General features: G+C 54.9%; 2 protein-coding genes across 8 annotated transcripts in view; one reads left to right on the forward strand and one right to left on the reverse strand.

Annotated features, from left to right (window-relative positions):
* The window catches only part of MARK4 (microtubule affinity regulating kinase 4), a 34,631-nt gene extending 25,344 nt beyond the window's left edge, over nucleotides 1–9,287 (forward strand). For 2 of the 4 annotated variants that reach the window (XM_021094540.1, XM_021094543.1), the window contains 4 exons: nucleotides 1,672–1,775; nucleotides 4,561–4,839; nucleotides 6,327–6,371; nucleotides 7,976–9,286. In XM_021094540.1, coding sequence (XP_020950199.1) covers nucleotides 1,672–1,775; nucleotides 4,561–4,839; nucleotides 6,327–6,371; nucleotides 7,976–8,312 — 765 coding nt within the window. In that variant the 3' untranslated portion in view covers nucleotides 8,313–9,286. Of the gene's footprint in view, nucleotides 1–1,671; nucleotides 1,776–2,042; nucleotides 3,169–4,560; nucleotides 4,840–4,997; nucleotides 5,078–6,326; nucleotides 6,372–7,975 lie in introns of those variants that run through there. The other 2 variants (XM_021094541.1, XM_021094544.1) reach the window with 2 other exon arrangements.
* On the reverse strand, nucleotides 12,755–25,669 carry CKM (creatine kinase, M-type). Of its 4 annotated transcripts, none has more exons than XM_021093542.1 (8): nucleotides 25,305–25,669; nucleotides 20,965–21,174; nucleotides 19,765–19,919; nucleotides 18,953–19,085; nucleotides 15,767–15,938; nucleotides 14,384–14,507; nucleotides 13,782–13,971; nucleotides 12,755–13,263 (listed from the first exon to the last, which is right to left on the reverse strand). In XM_021093542.1, exons 3-8 carry the CDS (start codon nucleotides 19,903–19,905, stop codon nucleotides 13,085–13,087), a joined length of 939 nt encoding a protein of 312 aa, XP_020949201.1. In that variant the 5' UTR covers nucleotides 19,906–19,919; nucleotides 20,965–21,174; nucleotides 25,305–25,669; the 3' UTR covers nucleotides 12,755–13,084.

Raw genomic sequence — 25,920 nt, forward strand, 5'->3', positions numbered from 1 at the left:
CATCAAAGAACGTGGATAGTTAGGAGGATCTTGTACAATCGTCACATAGGATCTGACTCAGGAAACACTCAATGAATGAGAGCAAGTGCTGTTGTTGAAATGAACCCACATTTTAAGAAACTAGAAAAAGAACAGCAAATATATCCCCCCCCAAAAAAAAGAAAAGTTGAAGGAACTAAGAAAGAAGAGATCAATTGAGGAGAAAACGGATGTAGACTAGAGAATCCACAAAGCCAAAAGCTGATTTTTTTTAAAGATTGATAAAATTAGTGGACCACTAGCGAGACTATGAAAAAAGACAGCACCCAACATTGTAGGCCACCTGTACTTCACTTAAAAAGAAAAGAGGAGTTCCCGCTGTGGCTCAACCCAGCTGGTATCCATGAGAACACGGTTTCGATTCCTGACCTCACTCAGGGGGTTGGGGATCCAGCATTGCTGTGAGCTCCGGTGCAGGTCGCAGATGCAGCTTGGATCGGGGTGGCTGTGGCTGGGGTGTAGGCCGGCGTCTACAGCTCCAATTTGACCCCTAGCCTGGGAACTTTCATATGCTGTGGGCACAGCCCTAAAAAAAACAAAGGAAAGAAAAGCATGAATTATCAATATGAAAAATAGAAAAGAGAACTTTGTTTTTAACCTAAAAAGATAGTAAGATGGTGTTAGGAACTACTTTAGGCCAGTACATTTGACAACTGAGACAAAATGAGCGAATATCTTTAAAAACACAGTTAACCGGAGTTCCCGTCGTGGCGCAGTGGTTAACGAATCTGACTAGGAACCATGAGGTTGCAGGTTTGGTCCCTGCCCTTGCTCAGTGGGTTAAGGATCGGAGTTGCTGTGAGCTGTGGTGTAGGTCGCAGACGCGGCTTGGATCCTGCGTTGCTGTGGCTCTGGCATAGGCCGGTGGCTGCAGCTCCGATTGGACCCCTTGCCTGGGAACCTCCATATGCCACGGGAGCAGCCCAAGAAATGGCAAAAAGACAAAAAAAAAGAAAGAATACAGTTAACCAAAACTGACACGAGAAGAAATAGAAAACCTATACAGTCTCGGCACTTCCCCGTAAAGACAATTCCAGACCCAGAGGCCTCTAAACTGGTGGAAGTCTTCCAAACATTGAAAGAAGAAATGACGCCTGTCTTAGACAGTCGTCCAGAGCAAAGAAAGCGGCTCACTTCCCAGGACATTGTATGGGGCAATAGCATCCTGATGTGCTGTGTCTCTAGCGCACGGTGGGTGAACGGATATGGTCCATACCTAGCGATGGGACCCGCGATCAGGGCTGCCTCGAGGAGCACAAAGGAGGCACTGACTCAGCCTGGGGCCAGGGTGGGGCTGTATTATAAAGGAACACCTAAAAGATACCTGGGAGTGAGTGGGGGAAAGGTGGGAGGCTTGTCCTGGCAGGAGAGACAGCGGGGCATGAATAAGTGTGTGTTTAAGAGCTTGCCATGCCTGGAGGTGGGGCCGAGCTGGGGGAGGAGAGGTGGGCCAGGCTGACCCCGGGAGCCTCTCCTCCCAGCTCCAAGGTCTCCCGTGATAGCCTTTGTGTCTGGGCCAGCTCACTAACCTCCGCTGCCTCGTTCGTGATGAGGGAGGCCAGCAAGGGTACAAGGGGTGGTTAAAGGCTGTCCTTTTGCCCCTCACTCTCCTGCTGGCATTGTCTCCTGCAGAACAACCTCCCTCCCAGCATGATGACCCGCAGAAACACCTATGTTTGCACAGAACGCCCAGGGGCTGAGCGCCCGTCCCTGTTGCCAAATGGCAAAGAAAACAGGTATGGAGGGAGCACGGTGGTGCAGGTGCTCTTCGGTGAGGGACGTCGTGGGGAGGGGGTGCCATGGGGGCCGGGGAGCCGTGCATCGGCCCATTCCTTGGCAGAATCCACCCAGGTCCACCCCCTCCCAGATCCCCCTGAAAATCCTCCCCTCTTAATTAATTAGTCAGCAGCAGCAGGAAAGCAGGCTGCCCTGCTCTCTCTGCCCACGAGCCTTGGGAACCTGAGTTGATTTTTTTTTTTTTTTTTTGAATGATCCATTTTTAGAACTGGAGAGAAGCCCCGGCATGTCACAGCTTTAACATCCTCTGGTTGGCCGGGTTTCAGACTTATTTGCCTGAGTCTGTTCAGTCTCATTCAGCTGGCAAGTGAGGGAAACCGGTGCAGACTGGCTGGAGCAGTGAAAAGGGGAATGAATTGGTTCACATCACGGCTGAAGTCCCGGAGTGGGGCGGGCTCTAGGTTGGTGCCGCTCCCACCCACTGGGACTTCAGCGCATGAGATCGAGGTGCCCTCTGGGAAGAACCTGGGAAAGGAACGCAAGTGTTACTTTTTGGTGGGGGCAGGTAGTGGAGTGGTTGAGAGCAGTGATTCTGAGGCTACTCGGCTCTGAGTAGGAATCTTGCCTCTGCGCTCTGCTAGCAAGCAGAGACCTTCGGCGGGTGTCTGAGCCCCCATTTCTTCCTGTGTAGGATGGGGCTGATGTTCTCTGGCTCCAGACCCCATTAGAGGGATCCAGGGGCGGTCAGGTGTGTCCTGTACCTGGCACAGGGTCTGAGACACAGTAGGCATTTGATGAGTACGAGCTTTTTTTGTGGTTATTAAATTTTAAAAAGAATAGCCAACATTTATCAGCAAGGACCCATATGCCAGGCATATGGTACATTAGCTGGTTGAATGCCCCTAACAATTCTATAAGGTCAATCCTGATATCTCCATTTTACAGCTGAGGAAATGAGGCACAGATAGGTTACATAACTTGTCCAAGGCCACACAGCTGGTAAGTAAGTCAAGGAACAAAGATGCCAGACTGATTCCAGAATCTGTATTTGTAACCTCCAAAATCTATGGCCCCCCAGTTCTGGCCAAGAGACCATGTATAGTGAGATTAGAGCCTCAGACGCTGTAATAGAGACCCCAAGGTGCAGTGGATGAGATGGAGGCTTAGTCCTCTGTGACAAAACCATCCAGAGGTAGGAGGCAGGGTCCTCCACGGATTCAGGTTGATTCTGCCAATTTCAACATGAAGCTCCAGCTCTTGGTCTGAGGCCGCTGCACCAGTTGTTACCATTTCCCAACCAGCAAGAAAGGTGGAAAGTGGAGCGCAGCAGTTCCCATCGTGGCTCAGTGATTAACGAATCCAACTAGGAACCATGAGGTTGCGGGTTCCATCCCTGGCCTTGCTCAGTGGGTTAAGGATCCAGCATTGCCGTGAGCTGTGGTGTAGGCTGCAGACGCGGCTCGGATCCGGCGTTGCTGTGGCTCTGGTGTAGGCCGGTGGCTGCAGCTCCGATTCGACCCCTAGCCTGTGAACCTCCATATGCCACAGGGGTGGCCCAAGAAAAAGCAAAAAGACAAAAAAAAAAAAAAAAAAAGAAAGTGGAGTGCAAACTGCATTCTTTTTAGATGTGTGATCCAGAAATGCTATGAAGCACTTCTGCTTATATCCCATTGGCCAGAGCCTGGTCACATGACCACCTCTAGCTGCAAGAGAGGCTGGGAAATGTAGTCTCTGGCTGGGCAGCCATGTGCAATGTTCATGCTCTAAGGGGTTTGGTTACTGGGGGAAAAACAAGGCATACGGATTCTGGGGGAGAGGGAGAGGCATCTACCAATCAGGGCTCCCTCTTTAAGATCCAGGCTGGTGCTGGGGTCCCTGGAAGGATAGAAATGGGAGGTCTGGCCCCTGTTGTCAGGACTGGGAGGCTGAGAGGGGCTGGAGGAGGATCCCGGGATAGTGGAGCCACCTCTGCCCACATAGCATCTTGAGAGATTTAGGAAGAGGGTTACTTCTTTTTCATTTTCACCGGTCGAAAACTTTTCGTCATGAATGTAGGCCCCCTTGATGTTCACATCTAGTCCTTTCCCATATTTGAATAATGAAAGTTTGAATAGCAAAGTGTTTGCTCACTTGGTTTGGTTCCTGAAGTTTGGATAGCAAATAGCGAGAGATTCGTCCAGAAAATGTATCTGAATCTGTTCAGTTGCTGGGAGTTCCTGTTGTGGCACAGCGGAAACATCTGACTAGAGTCCTTGAGGATGTGGGTTCAATCCCTGGCCTTGCTCAGTGGGTGGGGGATCCGGCATTGCCATGAGCTGCAGCGTAGGTTGCAGACACAGCTTGGATCCCGAGTTGCTGTGGCTATGGTGTAGGCTGGCAGCTGCAGTTCTGATTCGACCCCTCGCCTGGGAACTTCCATATGCTGCAGATGTGGCCTTAAAAAGCAAAAAAAAAAAAAAAAAAACCAAGAAAAAAAACATTCAATTGCCAGGTTTGGAGAAAGGGGAGTTGGGATGGGGGACAGTTTGGAGCAGGGAGAGTTTGAAAAAAGGATGGCTTGAAGGAGGGATGACTTAGGAGGTAAGAAGAGCCAGTAAAATAACACTAGGATTGTATGGTGCGCAGCCTGCAGAACTGTACACGGCAGCCGGGTCTCTGCCCCCCCGCCCCCGCCCCGGGTAGCTGGAGGTTTCTGATCTCAGGACAGACCGGGGAAGAATCAGCAGGACTGGGGCCTTGACCTGCCTCGATGCCCCACCCTGATTTGTACCTCTCTGCCCACAGCTCGGGTACCCCACGGGTGCCCCCCGCCTCCCCCTCCAGTCACAGCCTGGCTCCCCCATCGGGGGAGCGGAGCCGCCTGGCACGCGGCTCCACCATCCGCAGCACCTTCCACGGTGGCCAGGTCCGAGACAGGCGGGCAGGGGGCGGGGGAGGTGGGGGCGTGCAGAACGGGCCCCCCGCCTCTCCCACCCTGGCCCACGAGGCCACGCCCCTGCCCACTGGGCGGCCCCGCCCCACCACCAACCTCTTCACCAAGCTGACCTCCAAACTGACCCGAAGGTGAGCCCCGCGGGATGAGGGGTGCTGGGGGGGGGGTGGGATGGGGTTGATGGGGCCTAACCTGTCTTCTGCTCTGCTCTGCCTCCTGTACCCCAACATCTCCTCCTCCTCCTTTTCCTCCTCCTCCGTCACCCTTCGCCTCCCTCCTCACACTGCAGGGTTACCCTCGATCCCTCTAAACGGCAGAACTCTAACCGCTGCGTTTCAGGCGCCTCTCTGCCCCAGGGATCCAAGATCAGTAAGTCCTGCCTACCCTGCGCTCTCGCTGCCTCTGCTTTCCTGTCCGCATGTCTGACCTGTGTGCGGCCTGGTGGGAGGGGGCTCTGTGAGTCAGGTAGGGGGGCTCTATGTGGGCTCTAGTGGTCCATTTACTTGCTCACTTAACAAACAATAGTTTGGCCTCTGGAGCCAGACTCTTGGGGTTCACACCCCAGCTCTGCTGAGTGACCTTAAGCAGTGACTCAGCCTCTCTGGGCCTCAGTTTCCTCTTTGGTAAAATGGGGGTGGTGATAACAGTACCTTCCTCCTAGGGTTTCTGTGCAGACTCAGTGAGGTGAGGGAGCTTAGAATGTTGCTTTGGAAAATGCTTTATTAAATATTTGCTATTATTACTGTTATTATGTTTTATTTTTATTTATTTATCTTTTTTTTGCTTTGTAGGGCCACACTTGCGGCATATGGAAATTCCCAGGCTAGGGCTTCAATCAGAGCTGCAGCTGCCCGCCTACGCCACAGCTATGGCAACACCAGATCTGAGCCACATCTACCTACGCCACAGCTCACAGCAGCCCTGGATCCTTAACCCACTGCGCGAGGTCAGGGTTCGAACCTGCATCCTCGTGGATACTAGTCGGGTTCTTAACCCTCTAAGCCACAATAGGAACTCCTGCTATTATTATTGTTGTTGTTGTTATTCTTTGAGGCTGCCATGTACCTGGCACCATCCTGGGCCCAGAGCAGAGTGAAAAAAAAAGATAAAATCCTTACCTAGGCAGAGCGGACATTCTACTAGGGGACCCAGTAAACAATAAATAAGTAAAATACATAAACTATGAGGCAGTGATAAGTACTAGGGAGAAAAATAGAGCAGGGAAGGGCGTGGGGAAGGGAGGGCGCAGTTTTAAGTGGGGCAGGCCTCACTCAGGTGGTGTCATTTGAGCACAGCCTGAAGGAGGGGTGTGCGTGTGTGCGTGCAGTGCATCTCCTTCTATACGTGGTTGTGTGTCTCTGCCCCTCCCACCCCCCTTTTGTCTTTCAAACTCCTCAGTATCTTTCCTTCCACCTGCACTAACATTTCAGAATGGGCTCCCATTCTGGGCATGGAGAAGGAGCTCAAATCTGGACTCCCAGCCCTCCATAGCCCAGCTCTAGCCAGAGGGAGGGACTGGAGCTGAGACAGAGACTGCCCAGAGTCCTGGAGGCAGTGGGTTGGGAGAGGGGCCTTCCTATGTCTAGATGAGACACTCTGCCCCCCTCCCCTTCCTTAGGGTCACAGACGAACCTGAGAGAATCGGGGGACCTGAGGTCACAAGGTGAGTATGCATGTCTACCCTGATTGCCACACCAACCCCCCCTCCTTTGCCTGTCTCAGACCCCACTCGTGTAAGTACCTCTCCCCCCGCCAGACCCTTCGATGGGGCCTGAGCCTCATCCTCCCAGGCCGACATCCAGAAATGCCCCATGACCCTCGTCTCTGCCAGCTCCTCTTACCCACCCCCACTGATTTCCTCTCCTTTTCACTCCCATTCCTGAGCACCAGCCTTTGACCGTCTTTAGCTTTAGCCTCTCCCATCTATAACCCCTGGTGACACCACACCTCCCTTTCCTTCTCATCCAATGAGACACAGTGGCTGCTGGCAGCCCTGAGCCAGTGGATGGCAAACATTATCTGCACAGCTCCAGATGGGAGATAGTTTAGACCTTGAGGGCCAGAGAGTCTCTGTCACGCCTATTTAGGTCTGCCCTTACAGCACAAAAGCAGTCATATTTAATATAAAAACAAGTGGATACAGCCATGTTCCAATAAAACTGTATTTGCAAAAGCATGCAACACCATACTTTACCAGGCTCTGCTTTAGTTTGACACATGCCAGTGTAGAGACCCCAGTGGAAATAAAGAACCTCCCCAGCAGTTCCAACAGTCCCAGGACTGAATCTCATTGGCTGGAACTGGGTCACATGTCCGTCCCTAAACCAATGCCTGTGGTCAGAGGGGTGGAGTACTCTTGATTGGTCAGACGTGGTCATATGCTCATCTTCGAACCAATCACAGTGACGGAGGTGGGGGGTGGAATCCCTTCATTGCGGGAAGTGAGTCATGTGTTCACCCTTGGAGCTGAGAGGTGAGTCAGACCCACCTAAACCAGAAAGACTAGATCTGAAACGCCTCCCAAGGGGGACACCTGGTACTTCAGGGAGACATTTCTTTGTTAGGCAAAGAATACACTGCAGAGTATGCATCCCAAACACCGCCCCACATAATAAATGCCAGTTGTGCTCCTATCTCAAAATATTGTGACCATCAAAAAGCCCCCAGAAATTTCCACATATCTCTTGGAGGTGAGAACTGCTTCTAGGTGAGACCCCCTCCCTAGTCTGGAGTGAGAAGGGTTGGTCCTCCAAGGGAAATGTGGTTATTACCAGAAGGAGGATATATTAGGAAACAAACTGAGCTGTGATAGCAAAGAGACCCCGGGATACAGACAAGAATAAAATTTCTCTCAAAGACAAACCACGTGTCCAGGCCAGGCTGGCAGGGCCACTCTGTTCCATGAGGTCATTCAAGTACCCAGGGCTCTTCCGTCCCCATCCCTAGAGTCCTGTTATTTTCACACTTGAGGCTGGTCGCGTGGCTGCCTCACGGGAGGTGGGACCAGAAAGCCCAGGGCATGCGGTTTCCTTGGAAGGCGCTGGTGTAGGGTTGTACCCATCACTTCTGTGCACATCCGGGAATTGGGACGAGACCACGTCGGGCTGCAGAGGAGGCTGGGAAATGGAGTCTCCAGCCAGACAGCTCTCTGTCCAGCTGACACTCTGTCACTGGGGAGAAAGAGGTTTCGGGGAGACAGCAGGAGGCTGTCCCAAAGTGAGAGCAGCGGGTTACCTCCCTCTTACCCCTGCTGTCTTTCCGCCTCAGTTGCCATCTACCTTGGGATCAAACGGAAACCGCCCCCCGGCTGCTCCGATTCCCCTGGAGTGTGAAGCTGACCAGCTCGCGCCCGCCCGAGGCCCTGATGGCAGCTCTGCGCCAGGCCACCGCGGCCGCCCGCTGCCGCTGCCGCCAGCCACAGCCGTTCCTGCTGGCCTGCCTGCACGGGGGTGCGGGCGGGCCCGAGCCCCTGTCCCACTTCGAAGTGGAGGTCTGCCAGCTGCCCCGGCCGGGCCTGCGGGGAGTTCTCTTCCGCCGCGTGGCGGGCACCGCCCTGGCCTTCCGCACCCTCGTCACCCGCATCTCCAACGACCTCGAGCTCTGAGCCGCCAGGGCCCTGGGCCCCCTCCTCTTCCTCTTCCTCGCCCCCTTCGCTTCAACAGGAGGGAAAGGGGGCCAAGGAGGGGGTCTCCCTTTGGCATCGCCTCCGTTCCCCTGAGACCAGTGCGGGGGCAGAGCCTGTCCCCTCTGCTGTTCTCCGAGGCCACCGGGCAGGAGAGAAGAGCAAAGGGCCTTCGCGGGGCGGCGGGGAGCTGGCACCTTCCTAGAGCCTCCAGCCCATCTCGTCCCCCGTCCCCCTGCCGTGGGGCCCTGAGGAGACTGCAGGGACGGGGCAGAAAGGGAAACTGAGGAAACTCCTCTAACCCCGCCAGCTCAAGAACTAGGCCTTGAGCAAGGGCAGGAAGCGTTGCTGAGCCTGAAGACTGGAGCACGGGGGGCTGCTGGGAGCAGGGGCCAGAGAGGCAGGTTCCTCCCCTCCCTCTCCCCTCCTGCTCGAACCCCCCCTTACTGCCCCAGGCTGGCGCGGGGCACTTTGTACAAATCCTTGTAAATACACCCACACCCTCCCCTCTGCAGAGATCTCTTGAGGAGCTGCCGCTCTCACCTCTGGTTTTTAAGTTATTACACCCCCCTCCTCCTGTCAGCCTCCCTCACCTGCAGCCTGTTGCCCAATAAACTTAGGAGAGTCCCCCCTCCCCCACGCTGACCCTGGGGTGTTCCTTCCCTGCCCTCACCTGCCAGCGAGATGAAGAGGAGGTGTGCGACTCGGGGCCAGGGGTGCCTCCTCTCTGAGCCTCGGTTTTCTTTGCAGAATGGGAGGAGTGGGGGTGTGAGGGGCAGGGATGAAAGTGGGAGAGGGCAGGACGGGGCTCGGCCTCATGCACGAGGCCCCAGTTCCTCCATCGGACCCCCGTCCATCCACTCACAGACCCATCCACATGTTATACGGGACTCTAAGCCACTTCTTCCTCCAGTAGTACATTTATTCAATAAACAGTCATTGACCGGTGCCTACTCCATGCCAGGCCCAGTGCTGGACACGGAGGCCCAGGGAGCCGCTGCCTATGGGGGACGTGGGTTCTGACAAACACCAGAGAAACCACCGCTTTGGGTGGCCCAGGAGAGAAAGGGGGATTGGGCAAGGAAACTGATATCAGAGTTGGGTTTTGAATGGTGAGTGGGAGTTGACCAGGTAATGGGTATGCCCTGGGCACAAGCCGGGAAGTGGGACTGCATGGTATAGCTCAGAGAACGGTGGGTGATTTCTGAGTTGGGAGTGGGTGGGGCATCAGCAAGAGAAATGCTGTTTTAGGACGAATAAGCCATCTACACTTAAGCAAAAAGGTATTTGTTTGCTCATTTCACAGACCAGGGGTTACCAACTTCAGGTATGGCTGGATCCAGGTAGCAGGCCAGCTCATCTGTGCTTTTTCCAGTGTGAGTTTCATTCTAGTACTTTCTTCCATTTGACACTCCCTGATGGCAAGAATGACCCCAGCACCCTCATCTTTCCAGCTTAGTTACCATAGCAGGAAACTTTCTCACTTCCAACTTCCAGCAAAAGTCCCCAGACAGACCCTCACTGGCCCAGATAAGTCATGTGGCCATTCCCGAACCAGTCTCACTGTGACTCTGGAGTGGCTGTGACTAGAGCTGGACTTAAGAGGGGGTTCCCCAAAGGAAAGCTGAGGTGTTGTGAGCAGGAGAAGGGAAGTAGAGGCTCAATGGACAGAAGCAGTAGGGAGCTGTCCAGTGCAGGAGGGCAGGGCTACCCCACCCAGTGCCTTGTGGGCCAAAGCGAACAGGTCAGGCTTTCATCTGAGGGCAGTGGGGAGCCATGGAGAGTTGTATGCAGGGAAGAGGCTTAGGCAAACTGCTTCAGGTGCCCAAGTAGGGCAGAGTGAAGTCAACTTTTGTATTCATCATGTGGCTGATAGGAAAGTCAATTGAGGATTCCTATTGTGGCTCAGGGGTAACAAACCCGACTAGCATCCATGAGGACAGAGATTCGATCCCTGGCTTCGCTCAGTGGGTTAAGGATCCAGCGTTGCTATGGCTGTGGTGTAGGCCAGCAGCTGCAACTCCAATTCGACCCCTAGCCTGGGAACTTACATATGCCGCAAGTGTGGCCCTAAAAAACAAAAAAAGAAAGAAAAAGAAAATAGTCAATTGAGAAGCGAAGGGTGGTAAGGCTTAAGATCAGCCAGTGTGGAAATATTCAGAGTCCAGGGCAGAGCCAGAGTCCTGTCATGAGCGAAACCAGAATAGGGCTCTGCTGAGAGAGGCGTTTACAGTTGAGCGAGTAGGAAGATGAGGTGTCGGGAGAGGAAGCTAACTCTGTCTTGAAATCTCAGCCCCTGAGGGCTTCCTTGGCACCCAGCACTGTGCCCCAGCCCTGCTCTCATGCAGCTCATGGGTGGAGGAGGCAGCTGTGTCCTCAGTTGGGATCCCAGGGTGGGCGGGTCTGGTCTGGGGGAGCCTGGAGCCCGAGAGAGGGTGGAGGGGGCAGCTGCCCTAGCCAGGGGGGCTTCCTGGAGGAGGAGCAGCTTCCTGTGACCGGCAAGATGCTGAGCAGCTAAGCAGACGTGGCGGAGGGGTGTGTGTTGGGGGCACGTGGGTTCTAGGCAAAGCGAACAGCTTGTACAATGGCTGGGAAGCAAGAGAGTGCAGGTCCTTCAGCAGATGGTGTAGGACTCGGGCAAATGTAGAGTCACTGTGAGAGCTGAGGCTGCAGATGCTGGCAGGGCCTGGAAGGTCGTGGAGAGGTACCTGGACTTTGTCCCAAGGGTCCTAGGGAGCCATGGTGAGGTCATGCATAAAGGAGAGGCAGGGGCAGGTTTGTGCTGTGGAGGGAGGGAAGCAGACAGGTCAGAAGAATAGGGAGGCGGTTGGGACGGCACAGAAGGTGGGGAGGGAAGGGATGGGTTCAGGGCTTATGAGGCAAAAGGGACAGGACAGGCCTGGTAGCTGACAGGTTCCTGGACTGCAGATTTGGCTGGATTCGGCTGGGGCAGACCATCCTGTGTGGCCTCTGTGACTCCAGGGGGCAAGGCTGGGATTAGCGCCGGGATCTTCAGTGGGGACCAGTGTTGTAGAGGACATCCCAGCATCTACTGGGTCCTGCAGTCTTGATCTTTGGGGTTTCCTCTAAGCTTTCTGTTTGAGTATGATCTCTGGGAACTCTTGGGGACGTCCCTGGCCTTCAGTTTCCCCTCTGGAAAATGGAGAGGTTGATTGATCTCTAAAGGCCCTTTACGTGTGACAAGATTTGAAAAAGTGCCTCCTCCAGGAGTTCCCCTGTGGTGCAGTGGGTTAAGGATCTGGTGTTGTCACTTCAGGGGCTTGGATCCCTGCTGGGGCACAGGTTCAATCCCTGAAAACTTCCACATGCCATGTGCCCAGCCCCACCCCCCAAATTGCCTCTTCAGTGTTGCCCCTAAGTCCCTGGGAGCTAGACCTTCTGTTTAACGCTGCCTCCCATTTTCTTCAGAAACACATGTGTCTCTTTGAGGGCCTACCCGCTACCCCTTGCTGATGGAGGCCTCAACCTATTGGGTCAAGAAGAAATGATTGACGTGGCCAACACCCAATCCATGTTCAGATGCTTTTTTTTGTCTTTTTTGCCATTTCTTGGGCCGCTCCCGCAGCATATGGAGGTTCCCAGGCTAGGAGTCGAATCAGAGCTGTAGCCACCAGTCTATGCCAGAGCCACAGCAACGTGGGATCCGAGCCACGTCTGTGACCTACACCACAGCCACAGCAACCGGATCCTTAACCCACTGAGCAAGGCCAGGGATTGAACCCGCAACCTCATGGTTCCTAGTCAGATTCGTTAACCACTGAGCCATGACGGGAACTCCCAGATATTTCTTTAAGGTGGGAATTTCAGGGTGTAAGGAGCAAAAGAGTATACAGAGAGATCATGAGAAAAGAACTACAAAGATGAGCCTTCAGCAAATGGTATGCATTTGTTTGAAGACTTGCATATAAAGGAGAGTATTCTAGGAGACGTGGGGAGCCATGGTAGGTTCTTGAGCAAAGTAAGTGAAGTTTATGGGGGAAAAACAGGTAGCACCTGCAGAGGGCTGAAGTCTGGAGGCTAATGAAAAGGTTAATGAGATAGATCATGATGAGCTGTATGGGAGATCTCAACCTGGGAGCCAAGTTCAAGTCTCAGACATTTCATTTGGCCTGTTTCTTCCTCATGTGGACCCTGTGTTTGAGATCTAACCTGAATGACTGGCAGCTGAGGTTGGGAAGGACCCAAGCTTGGTTGTGGGACTCTGGCCACACCTGAGTCTCGGATTCCATGCAGAGCCTTGTAATGTTTGAATTAGACTCTGTAGGGTAACTGTGCCTCATTCTAGAGAAGGGATAAATATGCCTAGCCCTAGGACATGGCTAGAGAGGCATGGCGGCTTCGAGGTCACACCGTAGCCAATTGTGAAAGTCCCTCCTCCTCCCCCAATAACTATGGCATCAATGCTAAGGCCACCATTGCTTTTATTTGTTGCTTTGAGTGGAGAAAAGCATGAGCTCCAAATGTGTCAGGGAGCCTCTGTTAACCAGAGCTCCTGGTGGTGGGCGGAGCTCAGGGATAATGAAAGGTGAATGTGAAGGGAGGGTTTTCATTGGCCAGAACCCAGAGAATGGAGCCCATTGGCTGGAACTCTGGTTGGAACTGGAATTCGATGAAGAGTGGGGAGAGAGCCCCGGGTTGACTGACCCTTGTCAGCCAGATTCTGGAAGGAAGGGGCGGGCCTTCGATGGGCTTGGTCCTCCCTTTGCCCTGGGCTCCAGCAGTCGGCTGGGAGCCTACTTCTGGGCGGGGATCATGTCGTCGATGGACTGGCCTTTTTCCAGCTTCTTCTCCATCTCCACCATGAGCTTCACACCATCCACCACCAGCTGCACCTGTTCTACCTCCGACGAGCCCAGCCGATCGGCGTTGGATACATCGAACACTGAGCCCACAGCGGCTGTGTCCACGCCACCTGCGGGAGGAGGAGGCCGCGGCATGAGAAGGGAGCAGGGATGCAGGAGCGGCCCCCGTGCCAAGTGCGACAGCCACACGTACTGAGTGAGTGCCTACTGTGTATGGGTTAAGTGCACGCAGAGTTTCCTCAGCATCTGTCTTTTCACGGGCCCACATCTCTGGCTGTAGGTACCCCACCCTTCAACCATCCAACAAGAAAATACAGCGTGATGGGTAGGAGAGTCGAGCTTTGGAGCCGAGCTGCCTGGGGTTGAATCCAGACCCTCCTCCCCTTTACAAATAGGAAAATAAGGCCCCGAGGCGGCCAGGGACATACTCGGTGTGTATTACACAGCCATGATGATGTACTCATTCCTCTGAGCTAGGGCGTGCTGATGCTTATTTGCAGAGGAAGAAACTGAAGCTCACAGACGGTAGCCCTTGCGGACCCCCAGAACTCGTGGGGACGCCCCACCTCCCCTTCAGCCGCCGCACAGGGCCAGCCCCCGCAACCGCGGGAGAGGGTGCGGGCCGCACCTGTGCCCCGCTTCTGCAGGCGCAGACGAGTGAGAATCTCCTCGAACTTGGGATGCTTGCTCAGGTGTGCCAGCTTCACATGCACGCCTCCACGCAGCCCGGTGCCCAGGTTAGACGGGCAGGTGAGCACGTAGCCCAGGTGCTCGTTCCACATGAAGGGGTGGCCGGCTTTCTTGAAGATCTCCTCAATCTGAGGTGGGGGGGAGAGGGCCAGGGGTCAGCGCTGGTGGACGCCCCCAAATACACCCGCAACCCAGACGGGGTTCGCAGGTACAGCGTGTGAGAATGTGGGTGGGGCGGGGTTCCGAGGGGTCGGGTCTGGAAAACCGAGAGGGGCGAGATTCTGAGGGGAGGGGCGCGACGACACCCGCGGTGGTAGGATTCAGAGGGGGTTGGGCCTGAGGTCTGGCTTTAGAGACGGGTTCCTGGGGCGGGGCTTGAGCATAGGGGTGGAGCCAGATCCCCGAGCGGCGGGCCTTGGAAGGCGAGAGGGGCGGGGCCTGACTACGGGGGAGGAGCCGAGCTCAGAGGGGCGGGGCCTTGGCCAGCCTCTAGGACGGTCACGCGGAGTCAGAAGTCACCCGGGAGGGGCAGGCACGCACCTTCTGCAGCCCCACGCAGAAGCGGCGGAAAACCTCCTTCATGTTGCCTCCTTTCTCCATGGAGATGACTCGGAGGTGGTCCTCCTCGTTCACCCACACTAGGAAGCTCTTGTTGTCATTGTGCCTAGAGTCGGGCGCAGCAGCAAAAGGCCGAGGAATCAGCTCCTCCGGAACCCCATTCCCCGGCCTCTTGCAAACATATACCCACCGCCAGGGGGCAGCGGGCCCGCAGGGCGTGAGGTGGGAGCATAAGATAGACGCTTAGACCTGTAGACCACGCTTAGACCTGTAGTCTAAGGTCACAGGACGTGTGAAATCTCACATCCTGGGATCAGTGGATTTCAGGGTCTTGATTCTTTGAACGACATTAAATTGAAGACTCTTAGAGTCTTTGAAAAACTAAAGCCAGGAATCAGAATTGATAAATCTTCCCATCAATCACATTGTGACATCTCAGAAACTGTTTTAGAACCATTAAACTTTAGAATCTGGAAATGTTTGAAACCATTGAATCACGGAATCTGAAATTAGTGAATCAAAAAAATATTTAGGGGGAGTTCCTGCAGTGGCTCAGCGGAGAAAAACCTGACTAGTATTCGCGAGGATGTGGGCTCCATCCCAGCCTTGCTCAGTGGGTTAAGGATCCGGCGTTGCCGTGACCTGTGGTGTAGGTCGCAGACGTGGCTCGGATCTGGCATTGCTGTGGTGTAGGCCAGCAGCTGCAGCTCTGATTCGACCCCTAGCTTGGGAACCTCCATATGCTATGGGTGTGGCCCTAAAAAATAAAGCAAAAAAAATAAAAGTAAAAATAATTTAAAGCCTTGAAATCTTCCAACCTACACTCTCCAAATTGTTTGAAACCCAGGTCTCTCAAAACCTTGTAAAATCTTTATCAGAATCAAGGATTCAAAGATTCGTGGAATCTTTGAATCAACAATAGCTAGTAATAAAAATCATACTAGCGGTCAATATGAGCACTTACTGTATACCAGACACTTTCCCCAACATTTTATATGAGTTATTAATGCATTTAGCCCTCGCAGTCCCCCAGAGCTATGAATTATTGTGATCTCTGTTTTATAGATGGGAACCTGGAGCAGAGAAACATTAAACCCTGTGTTTGAGGTCCCATGGCTTTAGAGATGGGGTCCTGGGGCGGGGCTTGCGCATAGGGGGTGGAGCCAGATTCCCTAGCGGCAGGCCTTGGCAGGGAGTCTGGTTCAGGTCTAAGTTTTAAGTTTCTCAACATGCGACCCGTAGAGCACGGGGTAGGCAGGGGTGGAGGGCAAGACCATTCTGGATAATTGCTTTTATGGTCTTGACTTTGGTCACGGGACCGGCAGAGGCGGGGGAGAATGGGCCGTAGGGCAGGGGGGGCCTCACCAGATGCCTCGCGCGTCGGGCCAGTCTCGGGCCATGCCTGAGGCCAGCAGCAGTGGGGACACGGGCTTGTCAAACAGGAAGTGGTCGTCGATGAGCTGTTGCTGCTCCTGCTCGGTCATGCTCTTCAGAGGGTAGTATTTCCCCTTGAACTCTCCCGTCAGGCTGTTGAGGGCTGAGGGACCACAGGCGGGAGGTGGTCAGCAACTGCCTCACCTCCAGTGGAGGGCAGAGGCCCTGGGGACCCTACAGTGCTGCCCTTAATGGGCCTGGGCCTTGGCCCTGTGAAGGTGATAAAGGCACCTAAACACTGTGTCTTGGAGTTTCCTAGTGGCCTAGTGGTTAAGGATTTGGCACTGCCAATGCTGTGCCTCTGGTTTTCATTGGATCCCTGACCTGAGAACTTCCGCATGCTGTGGGCATGGCCAACAAAAACCCCAACCGACCAAACAGAAAACACTGTGTTGGAGTTTCCGTAGTAGCTCAGTGGTTAGCGAACCCCACTAGCATCCATGAGGACATGGGTTTGATCCCTGGCATCGCTCAGTGGGTTAAGGATCTGGCATTGCCATGAGCTGTGGTGTAGGTTGCAGATGCGGCTCGGATCCCACATTGCTGGGCTGTGGTGTAGGCTGGCGGCTACAACTCCGATTCAACCCCTAGCCTGGAACCTCCATATGCTGCAGGTGCCGCCCTAAAAAACAAAACAAAACAAAACAAAATACTGTGTCTAAACCCAAATTCATGACCCCTCCCCCATCTGCCTTGACCCTGGCCGCACCTACCCCATATGCTCAAGCCAGAAAACACGAATCCTCCCCTTCCCACCACCACTACTGACCCTCACATCCTATCTACCTGCGAGCAATAGTCTGCTTGTGCCCGCCCCTGGCTGGCTGGCAGGACAGAGAGTCAAAGTCTCAGTAAACATTATTGTAATATAGCATGTATAGTATTTGTATATGTTCATATGTAGACCCAGTATATAACAAATATGTATTATGTGTATAATAAATACATTATATAATACATATATGTATTTATATACTTTTATACATTATTTATAATATACTACATAATGTTATATATCATATACTAAATACTATATATATATATTTTTTTTGTCTTTTTGCCTTTACTTGAGCCACACCTGCGTCACATGGAGGTTCCCAGGCTAGGGGTCTCATCGGAGCTGTAGCCGCAGGCCTACACCACAGTCACAGCAACACCAGTTCCGAGCCGCGTCTGCGACCCACACCACAGCTGATGGCAATGCCAGATCCTTAACCCACTGAGCAAGGCCAGGGATCGAACCCGCAACCTCATGGTTCCTAGTCGGATTTGTTAACCACTGCACCATGACGGGAATTCCAACTAAATACTATATTGTTAAAAATCACTTATGAAATCTTATGATACATAAATTATATTTAAAATTAAGGTGATACAGGGAGTTCCCTTCGTGGTTCAGTGGAAATGAATCCAGCTAGTATCCATGAGGATGCCGGTTCAACCCCTGGCCTTGCTCGGTGGGTTGGGGATCAGGCATTGTTGTGCGAGTTGCAGTGTAGGTCGCAGATGCAGCTCTGATCCCGCGTTGCTGTGGCTGTGGCATAGGCTGGCAGCTACAGCTCCAATTGGACCCTTAGCCTGGGAACCTCCGTATGCTGAGGGTGCAGCCCTAGAAGCAAAAAAAATAAAATAAAAATAAAATAAAATTAGGATGACCCTTACTCAAAACTATATCACTTCTTTTTTTTTTTTTTTTTTTTTTTTTTGTCTTTTTGCTATTTCTTGGGCCGCTCCCGCGGCATATGGAGGTTCCCAGGCTGGGGGTCGAATCGGAGCTGTAGCCACCGGCCTACGCCAGAGCCACAGCAACGCGGGATCCGAGCCGCATCTGCGACCTACACCACAGCTCACAGCAATGCCGGATCCTTAACCCACTGAGCAAGGGCAGGGACCGAACCCGCAACCTTATGGTTCCCAGTCGGATTCGTTAACCACTGCGCCACGACGGGAACTCCTATATCACTTTCTAATTATTTTCCTCCACTTACTATTTTCTATGTTCTTGAAGTGCTTTTCCTCTATTGTAGCCGCATGTCAGAAACACCACATAACGAAGTGCTATCACGCAGCCCTTCCCATTGCCCATCTCTGCATGATGTCACGCAGATAGCTTAACAATGGCTGGGGTAGGAGAATTTACACCAGAGAAATTGGCAGTTGCTGGATACGGGTCTGGGCTGCTTCTCCCCAGCCCTCCTCCCCCAGAGCTGGCTGTTCAGCATTTAGCGGAACAGCATTGCCTGCCAGCCCCAGTGGCTCTACCTCCCAAAGAGGCCCATTCTTCCTCCCCATTGCATTGCTACCCCCACCTCCGGCCTGGACCACTGCAGTCACCCCCCTCAGTCTCTCTCTCTCCTGCCTTTGCCCACAATGTGTTCCCCACACAGCAGCCAGAAGGATCCAAATCAGTCTGAACCTGTCCCTCCTCTGCTCACCACCCTCCCGTGGTTTCCACCTCCTTCGGGGTCAAAGCCAAAGTCCTGCCAACAGCTCACAACGCCCTGCACAACCTGGCCACCCACACGCCTCTGACCTCATCTCCTCTGCTCTTCCCACCACCCACTCGGCTCCAGCCACGTTCATCTCCTGGCTATTCCTCCAACACACCTTCCTACCCCAGGCCCTTTGCACTTGCTCTTCCACCTGCCTGGAACTTTTCCCACGGTTGGCTCCTGCTTGCCCATCAAGTCTCAACTGTTTTCTAAGGCAGCTCCCCTTAGTCATTCATTCTATACCTCAATCCTTGTTTCTTGGCTTCGTGGCGTTTTGGAATGATATTGTTCTCTTGTTGGTTTCTATGTTTCCGCTTATCTCGCCATCAAGCTGACAGCTCTGTGGGAGTAGTGACCTTGTCCTTCTTATGCATCATGGGAGCCCCGGCTCCCCACACAGGACTGGGACAGCTGTGACTGTTTGCTGGCTGGCTGGCTGGCTGGCTGGCTGGACGAAGGCCAGAACCCTGGTGCAACTGGGGGTCAAGTTTTGACAGCCCCCCAGACTCCACCAGGGGAAATGCTGCTCACCCACCGAGCACTCAGGGTTTATCGAGTTCCTCCAGTGTTTTGGAAAATGGGGCGAGAGAACCGCCCATGGAGGAGCAGAGCCAGCGACTCTCACCTTCCACCGAGAGTTTCTCCACCGCCCGGCGCTCGCCGCGGGAGCAGTGAGGGGGCAGGGTGTAGCCCTTGATGCTGCGGCCAGTGCGGACGCGGCTGCTGAGCACGTAGTTGGGGTCCAGGTCGTCTCCACCCTAGAAAATGGGGGACAGGAGTCAGGACTTGGTGGACCCTCCTAGGCGCACTGCCCCCGCCCCCCAAAGTCCAAGTCTCCTTCCCTCCCCCGCCCCAGGCCCTCCCAGCTTTCTGACTCTGCTGCCGCCTTTGGCTCCTCCTTCCCCAGTGGCCTCTGTCCATCCACGCTCCCTGGCTCTATCTCTCCCTTCTCGCTCTCTGCTCTCTCTCCCTCTCTGTGTCTCTGCTTCTCCTTTTTCTACATCTAGTTTTGTTTTGTTGGGTTTTTTTCTTTTTTTTCTTTTTTGCTTTGTTTTTTGTTTCTTTTTGGCCATACCCACAGCATGCACACGTTCCCAGACAAGGGATTGAACCCACCCCATAGCTGTAACCACTCCCAGCTGTACCCAGAGCCACAACAGTGACAACGCCGGAACCTTAACTGCTAGGCCACCAGGGAACTCTTCCATCTGTCTTGTTTGGTACCTGCCTTCCTTGCTCTGTTTCCCCCCCCCCATCTCCTTGTCTGTCTTCTGCGTCTCTCTGTCCCTCTCTCTTCCCATCTCCCTCTGTGTTTCTCCCCATCTCTGTTTGTCACCAGTCTCTGGGTGTCTCCCCCCAGCTCTGCCCTTCTCCCCCTCGCCTTTTGCCCCCTGCCCTCTCTCCCCCACCCCTCCCCTCCTCTTGGGGGCAGCTGACCTTGAGGTTCTCATGGTTGAGGTCGGTCTTGTGCTTGTCGGTGGGTTTGTAGCCCCCGTGTCGGTCTTGGATGATGGGGTCGAAGAGATCCTTGAAAACCACGTAGGACTCCTCGTCACCGGCCACACAGCCCACGGTCATGATGAAGGGGTGACCTGGCAGGGATGGGGGTTGAGGTCAGAGGTCTTGTCCGCAGCTCGGAATGGCCGGGCTCCTGGGTCCAGTGTAGACTGCGCCCACACACGTGTGTGTGTGTGTGTGTCTGTGTGGGCACACGTGTGCGTGCACACAGGAGTTCACTTGACACCTCTGGGTCAGAACGGAGAAGGTCGAGGGTGAGGAGGGGAGGGGCGGGAGGCTAAAAATATTACTACCTCGGGAGTTGCTGTCGTGGCTCAGTGGTGAACAAACTGGCCTAAGATCCATGAGGACATGGTTTGATCCCTGGCCTCGCTCAGCAGGTTAAGGATCTGGCGTTGCCGTGAGCTGTGGTATAGGCTGACAGGTACAGCTGTGATTCGACCCCTAGCCTGGGAATCTCCACATACCGCAGGTGCGGCCCTAAAAAGCATTTTATATATATGTGTGTGTGTGTGTGTGTGTGTATATACATAAAACTACTTCAGAGTCCCCAAATTGTGGAATCTTCTAAAAAATTTCGGAACCTTAGACCATCAGCCCCCACAGATAAAAAGAGCCATGAAAGATGCTCTTGTTTCCCAGGTGGGGACACAGAGGCCTGGAGAGAAAGAGCCTCTCCGTCCAATCACCCCTTGAGTCGGGCTCGAGCCTGGCCCCCTGCCCCAGTGCCACTCGCCCTGGCAGGGTGTCCCTGGAGAAAGGAGCACATGACACCCCCTGGCAGGATCCAAGAGCTCGCTTGCGTGCCAGGCGCCGCTCTGTGTGCGCTGAGCCCTATGTTGTTCCAATTTTCAGGTGAGGAAACTGAGGCCGGGAACATCAAGGGCTTCCTCGGGGAGCCTCCGTTCATGCTCATGTATGTTTAGCGGGTGGTTTGCCACGTGCCGGGCCCCGTCCCAAGCCCTTCACCACCTCAACTCATTCGGTCCTCACCACAGCCCCCGTGAGTAGGGTCCTATTTTACAGGTGGGAACATGGAGGCCCAGGGAGTGGGCGCAAGGCCCGGCAGGCAGCTTCCGGAGCCCCCGGGCCCTGTGATGCTCCGCCAAGGAGGCTTACCTGGTTGTCCACACCTGTCTGGATGACATCGTCCAGGGTGAAGCCAGATGGAGTCTCCTTGTCCCGCAGCTTCTTGTAGATCTCAAGGGTCAGCGCCTTGGCCATGTGGTTGTTGTGCTTGCTGAGGTCTGGGTATTCCTCCTCAGCCTTGAAGTTCAGTTTGTACTTGTTGTGGGTGTTACCGAACGGCATGGTGGCGGCGTGGGGGGCCTGGCGGGCCGCAGAGGAGGTGGAGGTCAGCTCACAGCCAGCAGAGACCAGCAAGGGCACAGAGCCAGACTCTGGGGTCAGGTGGGCCCGAGGGCCCGTCCAGACCCCTGTGCCGTGTGCCTTGGAGCCAGAGAGATCTCCTCTCTGAGCCCCGGCAGCTTGACTAGCTGTATCGGGAGTCTCAGGTTAGGATCTTCACCCTGCCACATCCCGGCAGGTGACCCTGGCCGAGGAACCTGCTAGAGCCTGTTTCTCCAACTGAAAAATGGAAGGGGAACCCCTCAAGCTGGAGTTAGTCATCGTGGCCGGATAAGAGTGTAGGTTCCAGGGAGTTCCCACTGTGGCGCAGTGGAAACGAATCCTTCTAGTGCCCATGAGGATGCGGGTTCAATCCCTAGCCTTGCTCAGTGGATTAAGGATCGGGAGTTACTGTGAGCTGTGGTGTAGGTCGCAGATGCAGCTCGGATCCTACATGGCTGTGGCTGTGGTGTAGGCCAGCAGCTACAGCTCCGATTAGACCCCTAGCCTGGGAACCTCCATATGCTGTGGGTGAGGCCCTAAAAAGCAAAAAAAAAAAAACAAAAACAAAAACAAAAAAAAAGTGTAGGTTCTAGAATCAGGCAGCCTGGGTTTGAATCCCAGCTCTGCCACTTACAAAAAGCTGTGTGACCTTGGGCGGGTTGCTTGCCCTCTCTGTGCTTCAAAGTTCTCCTCTGTCAAATGCGGGTATGGTAGCATTCACCTCATGGAGGCAGCAGGAGGATGAAATGAGCTAATTTCATAGAACACTTGGAATAGGGCCTGGCACACAGTAAGCATTATTTTGCTCAGATATTATTATTGTCATTATTATTTTAAACTGTGAGGAGCTGATGAGAAGACGGACGGTGTTGCTGGGAATGAGTGCGTGAGCAGAGAAGGGACCTTCTCTCCATAAAGGTCCTTGAGTTCTGGGTCCAAGGATGACTGGCAGGGTGAGCAGGAGGGCTGGGTGCCCGTCCCCACCTGTTTGCTAACTCGTTTCCCACAGAGCACAGTTGAAAAGAACAATTTAGTCTCTGAGGTCAACAGAGCTGGATTCAAATCCCACCTCTGCCAGTTCCCAGCTGTGTGACCCCAGGCCAGTTGCTCAGCCTCTCTGAGCCTCTGTCTTCTGTGAACTGAACGTTCCCACGGGGTTACCAGGCAGATTCTCTGAGCTCAACCATGTGGCCAGCTGTGCACTGGTCCCAGCGTGGAACTGCACGTACCTCGAGGCATGGCTGCCATTATTGTTACTGTTACTTTTATTCACAAGACCAGAAGGAGAAGGGACCCCTTAGCAGTGGGAGTGGGACACTCATTTCCAGCTCCGGGAATGGGACGCAGGCAGGATGGTAGGAAGGGGATGCAGACCAAGGTGAGCTGAAGGCTGAGGCATCAGGCCAGGGCAGATGGAAACCCTCAAAAGCCTCCCGGGTTAAAATCCAGGCTTGGGGATCTATTTTTAGAGTCTGGCAGACTCCCCACCCCCACCCCCAGCTGCCCTCCCCCCACAACGCCCACATTCCAGGGGCTCAGCTTGCACCAAGTCAGCAGGCCAGGGACAGGTGGGCTAGGGTGGCCTGGAGGACATGCATTCAGGCTTTGGGGCTCAAGGGCTTCCAGCCCAGAAACCCCCTTTCTGAGCGTGTCCCCACCCCCATCCCTGCTAGGGACACGCCAGGAGAGAGAGGGCTCGGAAAGAAGGTGGGGGAGCGCAAGTGACACCAGCAGACATAGCCCAGAGCCCCCTCCCCACCCCCATCACCGTGCACCCCCAGATCACACTGTCTACAGAGCCTCACACGCACACCTCCAAGCTCAGGGTCACACCCAAGACGCGGGCACCCACGCAGGAGCCACGGGAAGTCAGACACAAGGTCACCAACACAAAGAGCCCACAGTGCTGCTCTCGCAGAGACCATGACAGGTGACACACAGACACTTCCCCCAGCTTGCAGTGCCCAGTTCTAGTGACAAACCACCATGAACAAGGCCTGGCCCGCAGCCCCTTGCAGGGGGTAGGGGGGGGACAGCTGGCAGCTGGCAATTCTCCTTCCCACTCCCAGACCCTCCCCAGGACCCTGGGCCACAGAGATCCCAAGTCACACCCGGGGTCGGGGACTCAGAGGTGGAGAGGACCCTCTGACACGAGGGCAACCTTGCCACACACTGACCCAGCTGTGTGCAGGGGGATGTGGGGGCGGACACACAAGTCCCCTTCTAGAACCAGCTCGGCTTCTGATGCCCCAGGGGGACCCCACTCTGGACCCCACTCCGATTCCCACCCCAGGCAGTACCTGGCTGGGCTGTGCTGGAAGGGGCGTCTGTATCCTGGAGGCGACACTGACCCAAAGGACAGGACTGCAGCCCTGGCCTTTTATAGGGGGGGCCCAGGTTGTGCTATTGGTCAGGAGGGGCCGCTGGCCAGGAGGGGGGTGGAGGGCAGCTGCGCTCTCGCTTCGCTGCCTGGGCACCGTGCCCACCCTGAACCCAGGCGTGCCTTGCGCCCAGCCCCATGGCCTTGTATGGGCCGCCCCAGGGGCTGGGCCCACCCCCCACCCCCAAACCAAGCTGGTCCCCAGACCAAGTGCTGAGTCGGGCTGGCGGGGACAGCTGGCCCCCCGCCGGGGCCACGGGACTGTGTCAGAGGCTGTCCCAGGCACGTAGAAACCACCCTCCCCTGGCCCTCCGCTAGGCCGCCAGTCTCTCCTTGGCCCCCAGGGTGGCCTTGACCCCAGCAAAGTCCTGAGCCCTGCTTCTGGGGAAACCCTGCCATCATCCCAGAAGGACCAAGTGTCTGGTTCTCCAGAGGAGGAAATAGTGGCCCAGAGAGGCTGCGTGATTTGCCTACTGTCACCCGGCTACAGGGAGCCTGTGACCCGGGCAGAGGTGGGAGCTGGGCAGCCTGATCCCTGATGCCTGTGCTTAGCGGGTTTTCCCTCCTTGATGGCAGTGGGGGGGACACGAGGCGGGCCCAGGGGGGCCATTCAGACTCAAAGCCAGGCCAGAAGCGGCGCAGGGCCCAGTGACACTGGGCGATTCCACGCTGGAGGGGACAGGGCCTGCAGGCTTGCAGAAAAGGGAGTTTATTTTTAGAGCTCGCTACTCGCTGTCTCCTCCGGGAGACCCGAGGCGCTGGGGATGGGGGCAGGGGCGGGGGCAGGTGTTGGGGGCGGGCTGGCCACGTGTCCCGGTTAATTATAACCAGGCCTCTCTGGTGTCCCCAGGCCTCACCTCCTTACAAGGGCAGCCACAGCCCCGGCCCTGGGGAGGCGTCCACACCCACCCGCAGGGGGAGGAGGCTGGGCGGCAACTCGGGTCAGAGCACAGGGCTCTCGGGGTTGAGGAGACTCTGTGGACGCAGGAGGACGACCTAGAGGAAGCTGCTTCCTCCGCCCGGGAGGCGCCAAGACTGCAGCCCAAGCGCGGGGCAGGTGGGGACAAGCCCGGGGATCAGGAGGAGTCCGGGGAGTGCCCAGGATTGGAACAGAAAAGAGACCATTCCTTTCCCTCTGGGGTTCCTCCCCTCCTCCCTGGTCTCCCCATTTCTTCCCGGGAAGGATGGACCCATCTGGGGAAAGGGGGTCCCCTCTGCCTCTCCCTGGGTTCCCGGTGGGGAGCAGACTGCTTAGAAAATTTTTCCTTGGAGTTCCCGCTGTGGCGCAACGGCATCAGCAGCGTCTCAGGAGTGCCACAATGCAGGTTCAATACCCGCCCAGCACAGCGGGTTAAGGTGAAGTCGTGCCATAAGTCGCAACCACGGCTCAGATCTGAACCCTGGCCCAAGAACTCTGTGTGCCGCGGGACCGTCAAAAAAGAACAAGCAAGCAAGCAAGTGGTTGCTTGGGGCTCAGCGGGTGATCTCCCCACCCACTGTCCCTCCCCGCAAGGTCAGAGCGGCAAAGTCCTTCACAGTCACAGAAGCTGAGATCCAGAGAACTCAAAGGAACTGGTCTAGGGAGTTTGCCATCGTGCCTTAGGGTAAACAAACCCGACTAGTATCCATGGGCTCACTGTGAGTGGGATGGAAACTCCTCCACGGCCCCTAGGACCCCATGGGTCTGCCCATGTCCCCTCTCCCACATGGGTTCAATCCCTGGACTCACTCAGTGGGTTGAGGATCCAGCGTTGCCATGAGCTGTGGCGTAGGTCGCAGACACAGCTCGGGATCCCAAGGGGCTGTGGCTGTGGTGTAGGCCAGGCAGCTGCAGCTCCGATTCCACCCCTAGCCTGGAAACTTCCATATGCCTTGGGTGGGGCCCTAAGAAGACTAAAAAAAAAAAAAGGGAACTGGTCTAGAATTGTTACATGTTTATAATTTCAGTAATTATTTATTAAGCCTTTACTGAGGACACAGCAGAAAATAACCCAAATTTCCTGCCCTCACAGAGTGAGATTTGAATGAGTGCGAGCAAGTTCATATATGCATTAACACCGGGGGCAGTGCAGCTTTGAAGGAAAATTAAAGCGGGTAAGGGCTGAGCGTGCTGGTGCAGCAGAGAAGGTCAGGTCAGCCCTCCCTTGGGAAGGTGACATCAGAGCAGACACTGGAGGAAGCCAGCCATGTGGGGATCTGGAAGGCGGACAGCAGGTGCAAAGGCCCTGAGGTGGGAGTGGCTTGGCATATCTGAGAGACAGGGAGGAGGCTGGAAGGCTGGAGCAGATGGGGCAGGAGGGAGAGGGGGAAGAAGAAGATGAGGTGGGAGAGGGGACATGGGCAGA

The sequence above is a fragment of the Sus scrofa genome, chromosome 6, assembly GCF_000003025.6.
Source record: "Sus scrofa isolate TJ Tabasco breed Duroc chromosome 6, Sscrofa11.1, whole genome shotgun sequence".
Taxonomy (NCBI): Eukaryota; Metazoa; Chordata; class Mammalia; order Artiodactyla; family Suidae; genus Sus; species Sus scrofa.